We start from the raw sequence: 18,370 nt of genomic DNA, 5'->3' as shown, positions 1-18,370 counted from the left end.
GTAAAACATTAGAACTGATGTCAAGTACTTCTATGAATTATCAGACTTTGAGGAAATGAAAAATTAAAATCTGAAATTTTCTGTATGTAGTTCATTTAACACAATAAACTAGAGACAAAAACAATGTTTTCTGTTTCCAGAAGTTCAAAACTCCAACAGGTGACAGAAGTCCTTGGGTATCCAAAGAGGCAAACTCCAAAACGTAACTCACTGCCCTTTTCAGCCGCCGTACTCATCACTCCAGCCCTCAGGCCTGTGGCCGTGACTCCTCCCCGATGGCACACACCACACACCACGATTTTGGCTGCTCTCTTCACTGTGGTAAAGTCTAGTCGGTGGGATGACCTAGCACTTGTACGGTTCTTCATGTTTAAATGTACTTATTTGTCAGGTAGCCCACATTTAAGCCAATCTCTTCAGAGTATCATATTATGTAAATAATTGCCAAAGAACACACTTTGCAAATGAGCTCGTGGGTTTAATTCCTGTATTTCCCAACAATTTTTCTTTTAAAGTTAACCTATGGGCAAGAAATCCCAAGGATTAAGCACACACGAAAAAAAATATGGACAAAGAACTCTGGATGCAGAGCTGTGGTGCAGCTCAGACCTGCACCCTGGCCCGTGGAGCGGAGCTGGGGAAGGACCGTGAGTGTGTCTACGCTCTGCACATGTGCAGGACGGTCTTTTTCTTTTTTCACGCTTCCTCCTTGCACCCGCTATGTACAAAAGCAAGTCTGCGGTTTCTTTGAAGTACTGTGCAATAAATGAGTTATTGCAAACAAATTTCTAAAGTCCTGAAACTTGAAACCTCAAGTTCTGTCTCTTCTTGCCATTAACCAAGATCCAAAAACTGTATTTCTCATAACTATTCCTAAATTACAAAAGCAATCATCCAATTTACTTTTATTGTTCTTTCTTAGTATAGAAAACAGACAACAACTTGAGCTGAATCACCAGAGATGACAATCACAAAGCGCAGTTACCCTCCACCACAGCAACTGCAGTGAAAAGACCTGACATATCATTTCAAGAATGGTGACACGGAGGCCCATGCTTCCTAGGTATTGATTTAAATTCTTTTCTCTATTGTTTTTAAAAGTGAGCAGATACATTTAAGTGAAAAAATGGAAAAGGAACTCTGAATTAAGCTTATGGTAAAAGAATAAATGGCATTAATTTTGTCATGAATAATCAGTTTAAAAGGTAAGTTTGTAGATGCTTTGTGGGAGGAAGAAAATAAGATATTTGTTGAATCTGATTACAACTTTTTATTTAGAGATACTAATAAAACCCTAGACGCCACAAATTTGTGTGCTTGCTCTCATTATGCCCAGAATTGTTACAGAATTTCAATGTCAGTGCTAATGGGACTCACACTTAAGGCCAGTCTCCAACAGCCGCAGAACTCAGTTCATTCTGTTCAATTTTTTTCCCTGTTAGTCTATTTAGCTCCTAGCTTTTCAGATACCCCAGTGCCACAAACATGGACTCAACTCCACTTTGGCCAATAAATAACATGGCTTTTAACACATGGTACTAGTTCCCAAAAAAAAAAAAAAAAAAAGAAACAAAAACAACAAAAAGCTAATAGTAAGTCACAAAAGAGAGGAAAAGAAAGAGAGGCCATCTACTCATTTACCTTGATCATTAGGCATTTTATCAGAGGAGTCCGCTAACAGGCCAAGCACAGGGGGAGAAAAAACAAGAGCAAGGGTCACAAGCTTTGAAGATGGGACACGCATAATTTTTAAAGGAAAAAAAATAAAACCCCACAAACTTCCAAACAGATTGAGGTGGGTTTTTTTTTTTAAAGAGAAACCCAGATGTGGTTTCTGTATTTCCAAAGACTCAGTTCCCGACTAAATTTTATTCCTGAGCTCATTTGGTTCAATACTTTATCTTTACTTTCTTATCTAGAGTTTCTTTAAAGGGCCCCTTTTAGTCTTTCTCTCTACAAAGGTCTAAAATAAGCCTTTCAAGTTAGGAGCCTGCATGTGTTGAAAGAGAATCATCTAGCACAATATATTACTTGGTACAGGAAAAGAGAATCATACCTGATCTGACTATAAATAGCTTCACATCACTGCCTCAAACAGACTGAAGTCAGAGTTCCCTTCTATATGATCCGGTCAGGCTAGTGGCCTAGTGAGCACCAATCTGGTGGGCAATGGTGAGGGGGGGATCATTTTGAGGTAAATGCACACAGTGTGGCTCACCATAAGGACTCCTTATTTCATCCATGGTCTCGACATGCTGAAGTGACACGTGCAAGCACAGACCCACTGAAGGCACATTATATACCACGCTGCGGGGAGCCTTACCTTTAGGTGTTCTGAACTGGACAGCTTCAGACATGGGCCCCATGCCTTTGGAGTTCCGAGCCTGGATTTTGAAGTAGTACGGTGTGTCAAGTGTCAGCTCTTGTATCTGGTGGGTCAGCCTGTTGCCCACAACGGGCTCAATAACCCAGTCGTGTATCTCTGCATTCACATCCGTGCTGTAATATATGATGTAACCTGTCCAAAGCAGTTAATGGGAAAAGAAATCTTACTTCTGCTGCTTCTTTTGAAATCAGTAAATTACATGTTAGAGCACAAACAACTAGAGAAACAGTTGCTGATTAATAAACAGCAACAGTAAAATGCATTCAAATTGCTACACTAAATATAATAGAGAAAAAACACAATTTACACAGTGCCAAGCTATGGGTTATCATTTATATCAGCCACTGAAGTAACAAAACTAATAAAAGATAGAAAATTTAGGGTTAAGTACCCTCAGAATCTAAGAAATCCTATAAGGAAAAGCATCCAATCACTGCAACATGTTAATATTTGAAAAATGTATCTTCAATGGTCTACAATTAAAATAGTACAGTTTTGAAAACCAATCAATGGCCTAACATGCTCTTTTAGCTCTCACCAATGTGACATCTCGGGAGAAAAACTCCTGGGAGACGGGCAGCACCCTCTGGTAAGTTCTCCTAGATCTGGGGCAGCCGCAGTGAAATGTCACCTGGTAACTTCCACCAGAGGGCACTCAATCTCCATGGCCGAGGCAGAGAGGCCCACAACCACAATCCTACCTGACCCACACAGTACATTTTTACTGGGGTTTAAAGGCAAAGAAAATGCAATGCAGGTCAAGTCATGCTAGATTCTTTTATGAAAGAAGAAATTCAAAACCTAAAAAAACCACAAAAGACCACGAATTTATGGAAAGGAGTTTCTATTGAAAGCTGGGGCAGAACAAGGCCAAGGAACTTCCTAAGACAAACTTCTGTTCATCAGTGTGTAGGTACGTGGAACAGAGGCTCCAAGGGGAATAATTAACAGCTAAATCCCTTTCCTTCTTGATATATCCCTTTCCTTCTTGATGCAGCGTTTACTGGGAAAGGTTCTCCTATGGAAGGCTAAGGAAACATTCAGGTGTTTTCAAAGGCCTAGCACAGTTCAAACCTTTAATGGTTAGGTGGAAGAGTGCAGGAAGCTGAAGTAGCAGCCCTGGAGGGGGAAAAGGAATTAAAAGTCCAATGGACTTTTTTTGGCTTCAGGGTAAAAAAGAGCAGAATCTGTTTCCTGGGAATTACTCTATAGAGTGAGGTGGGGTCTTTAATTCTAGAGCAGGTCATCTTAGTCCAAGGCAGAGAGGGCAGCTTTTCTGAGGAAAATAGGTAAGTCTGTCTATTGCACCCCACAAACACCGAGCTGGTGGCTCATTTTTGTGTCACTGTGAGCAAACAGCAGCACCCCCTGCTCCACTTCTCAGGACTGTCATGACTCACAGCACCTCCTAAAACGGCCAAGCTGGCCTTCAGACTCCCACTTCTCCCAACAACACAGAACTCTCTGGGGTGCTTCTGCCAGGCAGGAAAAGGGGACAGACACACATTCAAAGTCATCTTACCTGTAATTTTGCCATTGGCTTCGGAGGGAGGCTGCCAGTTCACAATTATGGTCCTAGGTTTCCCCTCTTTACTCACAACAGTCACGTCCTTGGGTGGAGAAGTTGGGACTACAAAATAGGGATACTTTCAGTAATTCCTGTCCTTCTCAGTTTTATTTGCCACTTCCTCAACTCTTTCCATTTATAAGGCAAAAAAGATAAAGCCTCCTCACTTCAAAGAACTCACAGTCTGTCTATAAACAACTCCAATAAAAAGATGAACATGCGAAACACCAGAGAGAGAACAGCACACGGTGGAGTCACAGACCTGGCCGCTCAACCGGGGGCCGGGAATGTACGTGGTGAGTAGGGAGGGAAACCAAAAGATGAGTTACCTACCAAGTAGCTACTATACACCAGGCACTTTATTTTATTATTATTTCATAATCTTTACCTGATATGTTTATTAATCTGACAGAGAAAGACACAGAGAGAGAAACATCCATCAGTGCCCCCCTACCCTGTATGAGCTCCAACTGGGGACTGAACCCACAATCTAAGCACGTGCCCTGACCAGGATTAAACCCACCTTTTGTTGTGTGGGATGATGCTCCAACCAAGTGAGCCACCTGGCCAGGGCATCAGCCTTTTTACAAATAACTTTTCACTTAGTATTTATGGCAACCTGAAAGGTAGTTACCACTACCCTGCTTGACAGATCAGGATGCTGAAAATGAGAAACATTATGTGATTTTTCTAAGATAACATTCTCCCTTAATTTGAATTATTTTGTTAAGATATCTTAAAATGTAAAATAGTTTTCTCTCTCACCTATATTTGGCTCTCCAAATATTTGAAAACCCTGAATTCCTTCAAAGAACACATGATTTATAAATTGATGTTTTTTATTTTAAGTTTGCAATGAAAACATACTGTCAACTATTTGAACTTACTGCTCTAAAATGTAAAGTTGTTTGTGTAACAGAAACACCAACAAAATAAAAATGACTGCGTTTCTTGTTTTCAAGTTATGGCCGAAAACTTTTAATGCACTAGTAAGGAAATGAGAGAATCCTCCTAGTACAAAATGGAAGAAAGCCTGGTGAAGTGTAAACATCCTAAGGAAATACACAATATATACTTTATTAGCTAACCTGTTGGAATTAAAGCAGAAAATACTCTTAAAACTGGCAGAGAAAACAAACTCATGGTCTATGTAAGCATTTGTGCACTGTATTTCTAACTCTCCACATCCAAATCCCTTTCTCTGTAGGAAGTTCAACCCACTGTTTAGAAGACAAAGACACATTAGGGCCAGGCCGTCTGAGGAGACACTATACCTGCCTTTCTCACCCTTTATACACAGGAGAGACACACGGGGACTGGAACAGACCCCTACGGACTGCACTCGGCCCCGTGCTGGGAGAGCACAAGGGGGAGAAGGGCGGGCCTTTCACCGGGAAAGCAGGATGAATGGCAACGATCCCTCCCGTCTGCACAGTGTTTGTAAATGAGCATGTACTTTCCCATCTCCTCCTTGTTTTACCCCACCATAACCCTATACAGTAGGAAAGACGGAGGTTATTACCCCTCTGGAAGAAAGAGATTCAGAGGCTGACTGACCTGCTTATGATCACAGTCAGTGGATGGCTGACTGGGATTGAATTCAAGTCTCCTGATTCCTAAAATCTAGTATACTTTGTACTGCATTATCCTGTTATTTGTAGTATTCTTGTACAATGATGATGAAAACATAATTCATCAGCTGAAAAAGCAAATACTGAACTCAAGCTACAGTTGCTTTATGCTTGGTAAATACATTAACTAATGTGCTCAGCTCTTGCCTCAGTTAGTGAAATGATTTGGAACATGGCACAACATCAGCAGGAACTTCCACTGGCTTTCACATCTCGCAAAGAGGAAATGCCACCCGGCGTATGGCTCCAACAACACGTACCTAATTCAAAGGTGGTCCCATGGGCTGTCATGCTCCATGTGCTGGACCTTCGGCCCTTCGTCACCATCACAGAGAACTCATACAGTGTATTTGCTTTTAAGCCCGTCACCAAATAACTCAAAGTAGTTGCATTTGCGTTCTGGAAACATATGATTCAAGAACTTTAGATTTAGAAAATCTCAATAGTTAGCTTTTCTCGCCCAGAGCACACATACTAGTACCTTGTACTTGGTGTTTGCCGGGATGTTGGTTTTCCACCGGACTGTGTAGTACCGAGAGTCCGTAATCTTCTGGTGTTTGGGCAGTGAGTTGTCCGCCCATGTGACCCTGATGGTGTCATGACTCAGAATGGAAGCCTGGACCCCCACCGGTGGCATCATGGGGGTGGGATCTGGCACTGGAGTGTATGGAGCATTAATAACAAATAAATCAACCTCAGAAGTGTCTGGGTAAAAAGTAATTAAAAAGGGAAGTGGCATTTTAACATAAACAAAAACAAAAGAAAAGGGAAATGCAGGGTAATACAATGGAATGAAAGGTGAGAAATGAAGAAAGAGAAAGAAAACCCAGAGTTAATAGATCACCACCATTCATTTAAAAGAATATTTCCACTTGTGTTCTTTCAGAAAAACATCTAGAAAAACACTAATTAACTGTAAATTCTCTACTGTATTTTGTAGGTGTATTAAAATTTGATAATCCAGTGATTATTATTAACATATTCATATTTAGATTTTTAAGTTACTTGAAAATTCTACTTCCTGTCCCAAAAGGACCATGAAAAGATAAAAACTGCTTTTAAAATCAAAGGCAGAATTTCTGAGCAAGCAACACAGAGCTTGTGATCTGTTTTGGTACTTCAGGGCCGAGGTTTGGGATGCGGCTGGAACTGGGCGCCACAGGGCGCAGGAAGGCCCTGCTCTCAGCCCCGAGCCCGGCAGGTTGGCCCAGGGCACTGCAGCCTTCGCACTCAGGAGTGTGACGCCCCCGAGGGCTCAGCTGACATCTGCTGACTCCTGCTGCACATTCTCCAGGTGGGTTGGAGAACAACCCACTGGGAGTCCCAGTGAGTCATGGGAATGCCATAGTAGTTATGGGTCCAAGCAACTTAGTCTTTATGAACTTTGGAAATCAGAGTACTTATCTGATGGAAAGGAAAGTCTGTCCTCAAGTGCTGTCCTGTGCTGTGTGCAACAGACACATTCTCAGCAAAACAGAGGGCAGAGCAGGTACAAAGCACCACGGACCACAAGTCCACAGCAATACACCAGGATCTGTCTGGGCTTTTCCAACAGGCTGTGTAAGTGTACACACACTCACGTATTCTAAGTTAAGGTTTTAAAAGGGTTTCCCACATAGTTACTGTGATTAACCCTTCCTGTAAGTCAAAATCTGAAAAGACACGGGCCAATTATTACAAATAATTGCCATGCTAAAGTAATAGTCTCCATTTGTATATTTATTTCCTCACAACGGGGACCAAAAATAACGGGAACAGCACGCATAGTCAAGGGCCTCGTTCCAAGATCAGGACACAAAACAAATACCACTTAGTTACAGACCATGTACCTTCAGATGCAAAAATCATGAGACTTCTTTGAGGAAATATTTCCTTTGTAACAACTCTTGAAAAAAGCAGCTAGGTCACATGAGTTAGGATCATTTCCTTCTGTATTTGTAGCCAGAAAACTAAGGGTCTGGCAGACTTAACGCCTGCTTCCGTGTGGTTGGGAGGGTAATAATATCGGGGTAATAATTTATAGTTTTAATTTTAACATTTCACCTAAAATGTCACATGGTGTGCTTGGGTGAGATATTATGTTACAGAATTACATGCTTACAGTTGGGCATTACTTGTGCCAGACCCTGTATATTTTTAAGTCACATTAAAAAAATTCAAATTTGTTTTTTTCTATTATAGACTGAGTTAAGAAAGTACCAAACTATTTATTTAATATTCTCTTTTGATCTTGCTTTGTCCCCTTTATGGAATGCTAAAGCTCTCTTTAAAAGGAGTTATGGACTGTCAGCATGGAGGAGCAGAGACAGGGCAGAACCGCCCGGGCTGGTCTCGTCGAGACAGGGCCCAAGGGGGCGGGCGGCACAGAGATTCTCTTTTCAAGAACAGTAACACTGACTGTGTAATATCACACAAAAGTGTCCAGACGACACAGCAAGCAGTACAGATTCACAACTCTGGGAAACAAATGGAAAACAGCATTTCCGAAAGTGACGAATTCTTTGATTTCTCAGTGCCTATTAGAAAAAATTTTCAACTCTAATATATCACTGTGATACACTTTGTCATTCAGATCTAAAGTAGATGTTTTATATGTCTATGGAAATTTTATATTATATGTATAATCATTTAAAGATATTTTAAATAAATTACAAAGAAAAAAATGAGTATTTGGTCTCTTTTGTAATAAATATACAGTTGATCACATGGACAGTACATCTGACTTTATATCCTTTATATAAAGCTTATGAAAAGCACATACAAAAATACTTTCCCAACCAGCTCAGGTGACTAGTGAAGAAAGTGTTGGGTTTATCAGTCATATACATTTACTGTTATCATCAGTAACCTGTGTAATTCCTCCAGAGATACAGAGATCTTTTCATTTTTTACTCATTTTAGTTAGAACTCACATGACCAATAGTTGAAAAATCACTTTTAATTCTGTCAGAACTCTGGTTCTTAGATCCCAACACATTAAAAACATGTGTTACATATCTATCTAGAAATGTTCACGACAGGGTTGTTAATATTTTCTAAAAAGCAAAACAGGAATTAACAGAACATTCCATGTTACAAGCCCATATTCTTATGGGAAGCCTGCACCCTGAACTGCCACATGCTTTTCCCTCCACTGCCCTCCAGGGGGTGGGCCTCGCGGGAAAAAGCAGAAGGCCAGAGGACAGCAGACCTTACCTGTGTGAGGCCTGGTCACAGCACTCTCATACAGGGGGATGCCTTCGCCCACGTTGTTGAATGCTTTCAAGGTAATCACATAGTGAGAGCTGGGATCTGAAGAAAAGAACAAGTCAAAACACTTAAATTCTCACCAAAGAATTTTATAAATTCAAGGGTGACTGCATGATCTTAACTACAGAGGAAATAAGAAGAGAAGACTTCAAAAGTTTTTACGAGGGATTACTTGGAGCGCAGGGAGAGGGAGATGGCTACGTTACGTCGCAGTCGCCCCCTCACCGCAGGGGTGTGTTCCAGGATCCCCAGGGAAGGCCTGGAACCAGGGATAACACCGCACCCTACACACACACACACACACACACACACACACACACACACTCTGTTTTGTGCTGTGTGTGCACACCTACGATGAAGTTTAATTTCTAATTTAGGCACCGTAACAGATGAACAATAACTAATGGTGGTATAAGTGTAGACATGGTCTCTGACTCTGACGGCCAATCTGAGGACCGAAGATGGCCAAGTGACTCGCGGGCAGGCAGCACGCTGTGCACGGAGACGCTGGGCACACGGAGGGTTTGTGTCCCGGGAGGGAGGCCCTGAGTGGGATGGCTTGAGATTTCATCATACCAGTCAAAATGGTGTGCCTTTTAAAACATTATAAATTGTTTATTTCTGGAATCCTCCATTTAATATTTTCAGGTCTTGGTTGTCCCTGGGTAACCCAACTGCAGAAGCTGAAACAGCGAATAAGGGGAAACTACTGTGTAGAAAAACCATCTGGGATCAACTCCCCCAAGTCAGTGGAGCGAGGCTGGCTGTGCCTGCATGCTCTCTTGGCCTCGGCTAATGGGTGGTTTAGTAATGTTACTGTACAGTGTGGGGCTTGGATTAGAATGAGTAGATAGGATATTCATGTTTTGTAAGCCATAGATGGGAGTTTAAATTAAACAAATCCCTTTCCTTCTCAGAAGAAGGACAGTGACTAGAACAGCCAAGGTAGAGAAACAAGAGAAAAACTGTTAACTTAGTAATTGCTAATATCATTAACTCTCTGAGGGGGTGAGGGAGGGTGAGGGAGGGGGAGGGAAGACTCCAAATCCAGGAATTGCCAAAGCTGATCTGGCCCCCATGAAGACTTCTTGGTTGGACAAAATCTGCCCCGGATTACAACAGGCTTGGAGGTGATGCTACAAGAAATGTCAGACTGAAGGCAACACTCCCTCTAGGTGACTGTGTAAAACGCTGCTAGTTAGACTCAATGAAAAGAGGTGTTATTAAGTAAATACTATTTCTCATTTTCTTGCTTTGTAAGTCAACTTTGAGGTATAAATGGCATATAGTAAAATGTACCACTTTAAGTGGTATATATAGTTTGAGTTTTGACAAATATGTGTATCTGAGTAATCACTGCCACGATCAATGCAAAGAATATTGCCAGTACTCCAAATAGTTCCCTTGTGACTCTTGCAGTCAATTCCTATCACCCGTTTCTAGGCAACCACTGACCTTTGTCACTGCAGATCAGTGTTGTCCATCCTGTAATTTCACAGAAAGGTGATAACGTGTAACACGGAAACATAAGGATCTTTTCACATGCTTATTGTCCTCCTGTTTATCTTCTTTGGTATTTTTTCTAAGATTTTATTTATTTTATTTTTAGAGAGTGAAGAAGGGAGGGAGAAAGAGAGGGAGAGAAATAGCAATGTGTTGTTACCTTTCATGTGCCCCCCACTGGGGACCTGGCCTGAAACTCAGACATGTGCCCTGACTGGGAATTGAACCAACGACCCTTTGGTTCAAAGGCCAGTGCTCAATCCACTGAGCCACACCAGCCAGGGCTGTTTGTCTAAATCTTTTGCCTACTTTTTTACCGGACAGTCATCTTCTTATTGAGCTGTAAGAGTTTTTTAAAACAAATCCTGAACTTAAATTCTTTATCAGATATTTGAATGGTAAGCATTTTCTCCTGGTCTGTGGCTCACTTCTTCATTTTATTGGTGGTCTTTTCAAAAGTAGAAGTTTTAAATTTTGATAAAGTCAAGTTTATTAATTTCTTAATTTTATAACTTGTGCTTTTTTGCATCCTCAGATATCCTTGCTTACCCCAAGGTCATGAAGACTTTGTCCTGTTTTCTTGTAGAAATTGTATAATTTTAGCTCTTGCATTTAGGTCTGCTTTAGTGCATGGTCTGAAATAAGGGTCCAGGAAGGTTCCTTCTCTATGTCATACAGTTATCCAATTATTACCATACCTTTTGCTGAAAAACCTATCTTCTTCCCACTAAATTATCTCAGCATTTTTGTAAAAGGTCAATTGACAATACACATATGGATCTATTTCTGGGTTCTATTCTGCTCCATTAATCACCTACCTTATACCAGCACTACCGCGATGTCTCTGTTATTATAGCTTTATAGTAAGTCCTGCACTGTGGGTCTTCTAAACTTTATTTTTCATTTAAAAAATGTTTGACTATTCTAGTTCCTTTGATTTTCCATATGAATTTTAGAATATGTTTACAAGTTTCTACAAAAATGTCTACTGGAATTTTACTTAGGATTGCATTGGGGAGAATGCAATTTTAATTCCAATTTCCAACTGCTTATTGTCAAGAGTATGGAAATACAACTCTTCCGTATATCACCTTTGTATCTTGTGACCTTGCTAAATTCACTTCTAGTTTTAGTGGATTCCTCAAGGTTATCTACAGTAACAATGAGTCTGCAGACTGCTCAAATATTGGTTTCTAAATCCCACGCTCCAAGTAACCAGGGTTCCTTGGAGAAATGGTTGACTCAAAGGGTAAGGGTAGGAAATACCAGGACCTGAAACATCTTACCATGTCAAAGAGGAAGAAAGTGCTTAACGAAAGATGGGAGGTGTCAAATGGACAGAGGGGAACCAGTTATAAAGAGATGACCATTGGCCACTGGCCATCCTTTCACTATGAAAGAGAAGGAAAGCAATTCCTTTTTTAAGGATGCTAATAAATGTAGAAGAAATAATGGAATTAGAAAATCACCATTTGTGAAACACCATAGTGATAACTATTACTAAAGATGCTAAAACTAGTAAGTGAAAGTTTGATGAGAAATAAAATATTTACAAAGAGGATATATCTTCCCTGCAAGGTACTTATTAATCATGAAGAAAAAATAACTTTATGCAAGAAAAATGTGGCAGACACCACTTTAGCCAAGAGATCACAGTCAACGTGACGAGTGAGGCTCTCCTGCGCCCCTACCGCAACGTGCAGACAAGAGCACAACGTGCCCAGGACCCCCCTCCAGAAGGGCACATGCTGAACGGAACGAGGAAATACTAGACAAGTCTAAGTCAAGGGACAGTCTACAAATATAAATGGTCTACACTCTTCACAAAGGTCATAGTCATTCAAGTAAAAAACCAACCCACCCGAGGAACTGCTCCATCCCAAGAAGACCAGTGAGACACAACAACGCACCACGCGGTCATGCACAGCGCTTCTCTTTTGTCACAAAGGGCAGCAGTGAGACCACTAGTGAGACACGAGTGAAGTCTGCAGATACTGTCTCTGTGTTAACTTGCTAATTCTGATCACTCTAGTGTGGCTATGAGAGGACATGTCCTTGTTTGCAGGAAATGTGTGTCAGGTGTTAGTACGCAGAGAGGCATTGTGTCTGCACGTCCTTTCAAATGGTTCAGAGGAGAAACAAGGGTGTGTGTAAAATGTTAACCTCTGGGGAATCTGAGTGAAGGATATACAGGAATCCTTTGTTCTAGTTTGAAATTTTCTATTAAAATAAATTACTACACAATAAAAAGGTAAAAAGAAAGCAACCACCAAGTGCCATTACTCCCCCCACTTGACATACACACCCAGATTTTCGATGGTGTAGTAGCGCTGTTTATAGTCCACTTTGATGGTCTGGGCATGCGGGCTGCCGATGCCGTAGCCGATGGCATACCCTCTGACCACGATGTTCTGGTTCTCTGGAGGGGTCCAGCTCACGACGATGCTCGTGACAAGCGGACGGACGTGAAGAGAACTAGGTACTTCAGGAACACGAGTTTCTGAGAAGAAAATCGGAAAAGCAAGATGAGATCCACCTTCCTTTAGAACATCCCACCACCCCTGGGGAATGGTGTGCAGTCTCCTGACAAATTATTTGGTGCTGAGTTTTTTCCATGATGTCCAAGAAGAATTCAAAGAGAATCTCTATGTACAGTAGAGCGGCCCATGGCTTTACTGCATTCTGAGAAGAAGACAAAACCCAGTAAGTCTGAAAAATAAAACTCTACAATAGTAATTTTGAAGGGAAGACAAAGAGATCTAAGAACCTCTGCCCAACAGAAAAAAAACAAATAAATTGCCTTTTAGTAGCCATTCCTTTTGGTCCCGCACCTGATTCCCTAACTTAACAGGTGGAAACATCAGCTAATAAGAACCCTGTTCTCAGCAGGAGATCAAGGATCACATCACAGCTGTAGCATTTAGTGATTCACTCTCCCAAGTCATATGACAAGTCAGAAAACATGAAATTTTAGAAACACAAATTGATTTAAGAAGCTTAAAAAGGTGGCAATTTACAGTCTCTTTCAAGGCATAAACTGCTATCTTAATTTAAAAATTAGCAAACCAAGAGCGAGAATAAGGACCCAGGGTCTTCTGTTCCCCAAGTGCAGCTCCTGTCTCTGGTAAAGGCACACCCACGCACCCATGTGGACTGACTGCCTAAACAAACAGGTGAGGACAAGGACAAGGTGTCTGTGGTGAAGAAGGGAAACACAAATAAAGGCAAGATTCCCATGGCTCAGCTTTATATTTTAGACCATTCATGTACCTCACGGCCGTGGTAAAAAAAAAGACTTAAGGCACCTGTACCTTCTTTTTGGCTCTGGTTCTGCTTAAAGAGACAGTTCTCTGAAAGCCGCTGAGGGGAAACGCAGGAATGTGCTGCACTACGGGAGTGTTGGCAGCGTAACGCACTAGAGCTCAGAGTGAAGGGCTGCACGCCTCGCACCCGGGCCTTCCCACCAGACTCACTGGACGCCACTTAGTGCCTCCTGTGTCCATGCTGCTGATTGTGGTTCTTACCGTCTAAGTCACTTTCAAAAGTTTCAGCGGACAGCCAGTCAGTAGCCGGGCCTGTGCCATTGACTGTTAGAGCAGCCACTCGGAAATTATATTCAGTCCCCCGATCCAGACCTGGGACCCAAATGACAAAAAAAGACAAACTGAAATAAGAGCTTTGGAAAAACAAAAGATCTAACATTAAAGCAAATATCTCATCCACCAACTCAGTACATAGCTAATATGTTGATAAAATTTTAAAGTTAGTACAAAACAAGCAATACATAAATACAGCACAGAGGATCTCCCACCTCTCAAGCAGGAGTGAGGTCCACACAATCCAAGAAGAAAACAAAATGAGTACAGCTCCCAGGCGATTACAGATTTTTAAAAGCACTTGAAGGCATTTTAGAGGTCACTGAATGCAATCACTTCATTTTGTTACTATGGAAGCTAAGGCCAAAAAGAGGCCAAGAATAATGAAAGAGCTAGAACAAAGGAACAAAGGCAGTTGGTCTTAGAAGACGCTGAAGATAAGAAAAGAATGCAAGATGTAACTCCTATTTCATCTTTTCTTACAGCTGAGTCGCAGACAACAGTGTGTGGTTACCAGAGGGGAGGGGGAGGGGTAGAGGGTAAAGCGGACCGAATACATGGTGATGAAAGATGATTGGACTTTGGGTGGAGGGCACACAATCCAATACACAGATCGTGTACCACAGTCATGTATACTTGAAACCTACATGACCCTATTAACCAATGTCACCTAATAAAAATAAAATAAGAATATAAAAAAATGTAAATCCTACCACATTACCTCTGTTGTCTGAGCCATTCCATAACCAGGGAAAAAACTTTAAACACCAAACAGCCCAGAAATCTGTTTCTCAATAGCCTACTCACTCATAAGTATATACAATAAGTCAAAAAGGAGCAAAGCCTTTTTCTTATGCAATCTTCGTATTTACTATCAGCTAACAAACTCCATGATTTACCAATGTGTTAAGGGCAACAAAGATCCACATGCAAAGTCTACTCTACAAAGTAGAGCAACACACAATATTCATATATTCATGAATCAATTTTTTACTGTGTTGAAATAAACACAAAATTTACCATTTTAACCATTTTTAAGTATGCAGTTCACATGCATAGGTTTTTAGATCACTTGAATACTAGACATTGTGATAGGCATTACAAGGGTTATGAAAAATTGTTCTACTTTCCCATATCTGAATACTGGGATCTTTGGCCAGGAACGCAGTACAGAAATTCCAGAGAGTCAGCTATTGAGAGAACTTGGCCACGATGAACCCTGGCTCGGTTAATCAGTCCTGTCACACGTTGGAGAGGAGAGGCGGCAGGTTCTGTTCTCAGCAGACCACCCTCAATCTATCTGCCCGCAAGAAGCAAGGCTGCAGGAGAAGAAAAACGGCTGGGCCCACGTCACTTTACCTCCCCGTCTCCTCCCTGCAAACACGAAGCAGAAAGTAGCCAGAGTGGCTGTGCACGTGTCTACGGCAGTGAGGAGACAACAGTCTGGGCCACCAGCAACCACATTACCAAGCCCTCCCCTACCTCTGGGGAGAGTTAGAATGCAAGGAAGTGAGGGAGGGAGTGGGAGGGCACTCATATAAGCATGCCCAAGCCAGGGACGCATGTGTATAGAGGTTAAGAATTCCTCTCCCCGGCAGTAACCGACAGAGTTCATGGACTAACACTGAGGCACACAAATCATACTACAAAGATATGGCAGAATATGGTAAGTGCTCTAAGTGGCACAAAAAGAAGAAACAACGAATGACTCCTGGCTAAAACTTAATCACGTGGTACTGCTCAGTGCTGGATCCTGGTAATCCATATTATTCTCTAACACTTATCAAGCTTCAAGGTAATGCTTAAAGAGAGCAAAGATCTCCGTTTTTGCACACTATTATATACACCCAGTGCTAGCTCATGCTAATAAAAATGGAATAAAGTCTGTTAAACAAATGAATCAATCTAAATATTATTTTTAAGTGCAAGAATTTTCTTGATAAAGAAAAATCTGTTTTTACCATGAAAATGGTATTTTCCTTATGTGTTAAAGGTTTTATGGAGAAAACAGTCTCCTCATAGGCAGGATTGTACTCTTATTTTCACACTATTGGCAACAACAACAGTGTCTGCTACACAGCAATATCTACTATTAAATATTCAAAATAAAAGCCTTACAGATGGGAAATGTTCTTTAACTGTACTTGGAGTAAAATGAGAAACTGACTTTTAAGAACATCTGTGAGCAACCGTGCTGGATGCTCCCCTAGGGAGGCTCCTCAGCGGTCCCGCGCACAGAGGGGCCTGGCCCCGTGGAGACACCCTCACCTTCTGCTCTGACAGCAGCCCCATCTAGGAGAGGAGGCTCAGGGAGAAAAGCCTGCTGGATTACCATAGTGCACTGCTTCACTGTCTGCTGCTATCTCAATTTTTAGAAACGCATAAAGAAAGGAAGACTCATATTTTTGACTCCAGATCTGTGCTCCATGGAGAGCTGGGCCTCTGGAGGCGGAGGAAGTGGCTGACGTTTTGCTCCTCTCATCCTTCCGGTGTCTGCCCAGGAGGGAGGCAACACATGGGAAGCTTCGAGTTCCGCAAGGGCGATACATTAATTCGCAGGGCCTAGATAATGGTAACAACATCTCCAATTTTTGTCGTTCTCACCTACCAGCTCCGCTAGAACCCCAAGATGGTTTCTTAAGGGTATCTGTCTCTATTTTTGTCAGCATAGTCCCAATAGCCAAAAAGCAAAAAGCACTTCATCTCCCCCCACATGGTCTCCTGCAACGTGAACTTGCCCTTGCTAAACCAACTCCATTTCCCCTACTTGAGGAAGGAAGAGGGGACACTGTCATCTACAGGGGAGCCCACAGTAGAGCTATACCACACTTGCTCTGTTGAACATAAAAAACTATACAAAAGGAACTATCTATCCCTGACAGAATTTTCTAAAACTTTATTATGCCCAAAGTAGCAAGAATGACTACTGCACCGCTACAGCTACGCACACGTGGTGTTTAAGGCCACATATACACAAGTGGAGGTGTAACAGGGGCACGCCCCTGCCCTGGAAGTGGAGGAGGGGTCAGGAAGTGCCGAAGACGAGAGCACAAGTGTCAGTCACAGTGCGGCTGCCAACCAGCACACGGGGCTCTGGCAACGGCCTGCATGCGGGCTGTGTAGGGGTGCTGGAGGAAGCCCTTAAGTGGAACAGCGGGTGGAAACAGGGCTCTCTCGGGTTTTCCTCCTTCCTGGCTGTGGAGGGGACAGGGTTCCTGGGTCCCAGGCTGGGTCTTGGGGACTGTGTGGTCCAGGAACATTCTCAGGCCCCTCTTGAATGCTCCAGGGCCTCCCTGGAGCACAGCAGCACTAGGCCCCTAAGAAGGGAGGGGAGGGGGCTCAGGCTGGCGCACTTGGGGAGCATGGCCGGGTGGCAAGCCCTGTGCCCTTCCCCTACAATAGAAGCCATGGTGGCAGCCAACCTGCTGCCCACACCTCCAGCATGGGCCTGTCAGAGGCAGCTTCTCACTGCTGCTGCCTGCTCCGCCCATTCCAGCCAGGGCAGGCTCAGTGTGCTGGCTGGTGCTGGTCCTGGAGGCAGTGCAGTAGGAAGAGAGGTGTTAAAGGGGAGGAGGCCTGGGCCCCTGGACCCAGAGTGCCTGGAGTCCACACAAGCCCTGCGCCCTCCCTCCCACATGGGGAGCTGCAGGGCAAGTGAAACTGTGCTGCGCAGGGCACAGCAGAGGACGGTGGCTGCAGAAGACAGTGTGCTGCGGGCAGGACGCCTGGATGCACAGACTCAAAGATGCCTCAAGCCAGACAGCAACTGGAAACCAGCTAAGCCTCCTGTGTTTCTTTTTTTCCCCAAAGATTTTATTGATTTATTTTTAGAGGCAGGGTAAGCGAGAAAGGCAGGGAGAAAAACATTGATATGTGAGAAATATCAATCAGTTGTCTCTTATACACCCCCAACTAGGGACCTGGCCGGCAACCCAGGCAGGTGCCCTCACCAGTATCGAACAGCAACCTTTCGGTTTGCAGGCCAGGGCTTGATCCACTGAGCCACACCAGCCAGCCATGTTTCTTGAAAGATGATACTTTTGGGCGGGAGAAGAGGTTCCTGGCACAAGCTTGAACTGAGCTGGCAGAAGGCGGCTGGGTGATTTTCTTTGTGTATCTTAGAAAAAATGGGCTTTGAGGCAGAAACTGGCATTTTTTCAAACCGAATAGACTTTGAATAAAAAATTCTTTCCTTTCCACTTAACTCTGCCTCCAGAGTTTTTGCCTGTGGGTGACAAGTGGTAGGACTCCACTGGTTGTTTGGTGACAGTGTCAGTGTTATAAAAATCATTCTGTATACGCTGCTACCAACTAGACTGAGCAAATTCTTGGCTTACATAGCATTAACTTTCTTTTCAGAATACAAAAAAGCAATATATATATATGTATTTAAAAAACACGGAGGATACAGAAAAACACAAGTAAGGAAATAAAACTC

General features: G+C 42.6%; 1 protein-coding gene across 8 annotated transcripts in view; it reads right to left on the bottom strand.

The window, feature by feature from the left end:
* Positions 1-18,370, bottom strand: part of NEO1 (neogenin 1) — a 260,180-nt gene that overhangs the window by 27,028 nt on the left and 214,782 nt on the right. For 4 of the 8 annotated variants that reach the window (XM_045848485.1, XM_045848491.1, XM_045848488.1 and 1 more), the window contains exons 14-21: positions 13,861-13,971; positions 12,642-12,836; positions 8,780-8,875; positions 6,066-6,289; positions 5,845-5,983; positions 3,909-4,016; positions 2,324-2,518; positions 1,642-1,674 (exon numbers count right to left, since the gene is read on the bottom strand). In XM_045848485.1, coding sequence (XP_045704441.1) covers positions 1,642-1,674; positions 2,324-2,518; positions 3,909-4,016; positions 5,845-5,983; positions 6,066-6,289; positions 8,780-8,875; positions 12,642-12,836; positions 13,861-13,971 — 1,101 coding nt within the window. The remainder of the gene's footprint in view (positions 1-1,641; positions 1,675-2,323; positions 2,519-3,908; positions 4,017-5,844; positions 5,984-6,065; positions 6,290-8,779; positions 8,876-12,641; positions 12,837-13,860; positions 13,972-18,370) is intronic. The other 4 variants (XM_045848486.1, XM_045848490.1, XM_045848487.1 and 1 more) reach the window with 3 other exon arrangements.

This window comes from Phyllostomus hastatus, unplaced genomic scaffold, assembly GCF_019186645.2.
Source record: "Phyllostomus hastatus isolate PE091 unplaced genomic scaffold, TTU_PhHast_1.1 phas_contig_62, whole genome shotgun sequence".
NCBI lineage: Eukaryota > Metazoa > Chordata > Mammalia > Chiroptera > Phyllostomidae > Phyllostomus > Phyllostomus hastatus.
The sequence above is the reverse complement of the archived record's forward strand: the minus strand, read 5'-3'. Positions and strand labels throughout refer to the sequence as shown.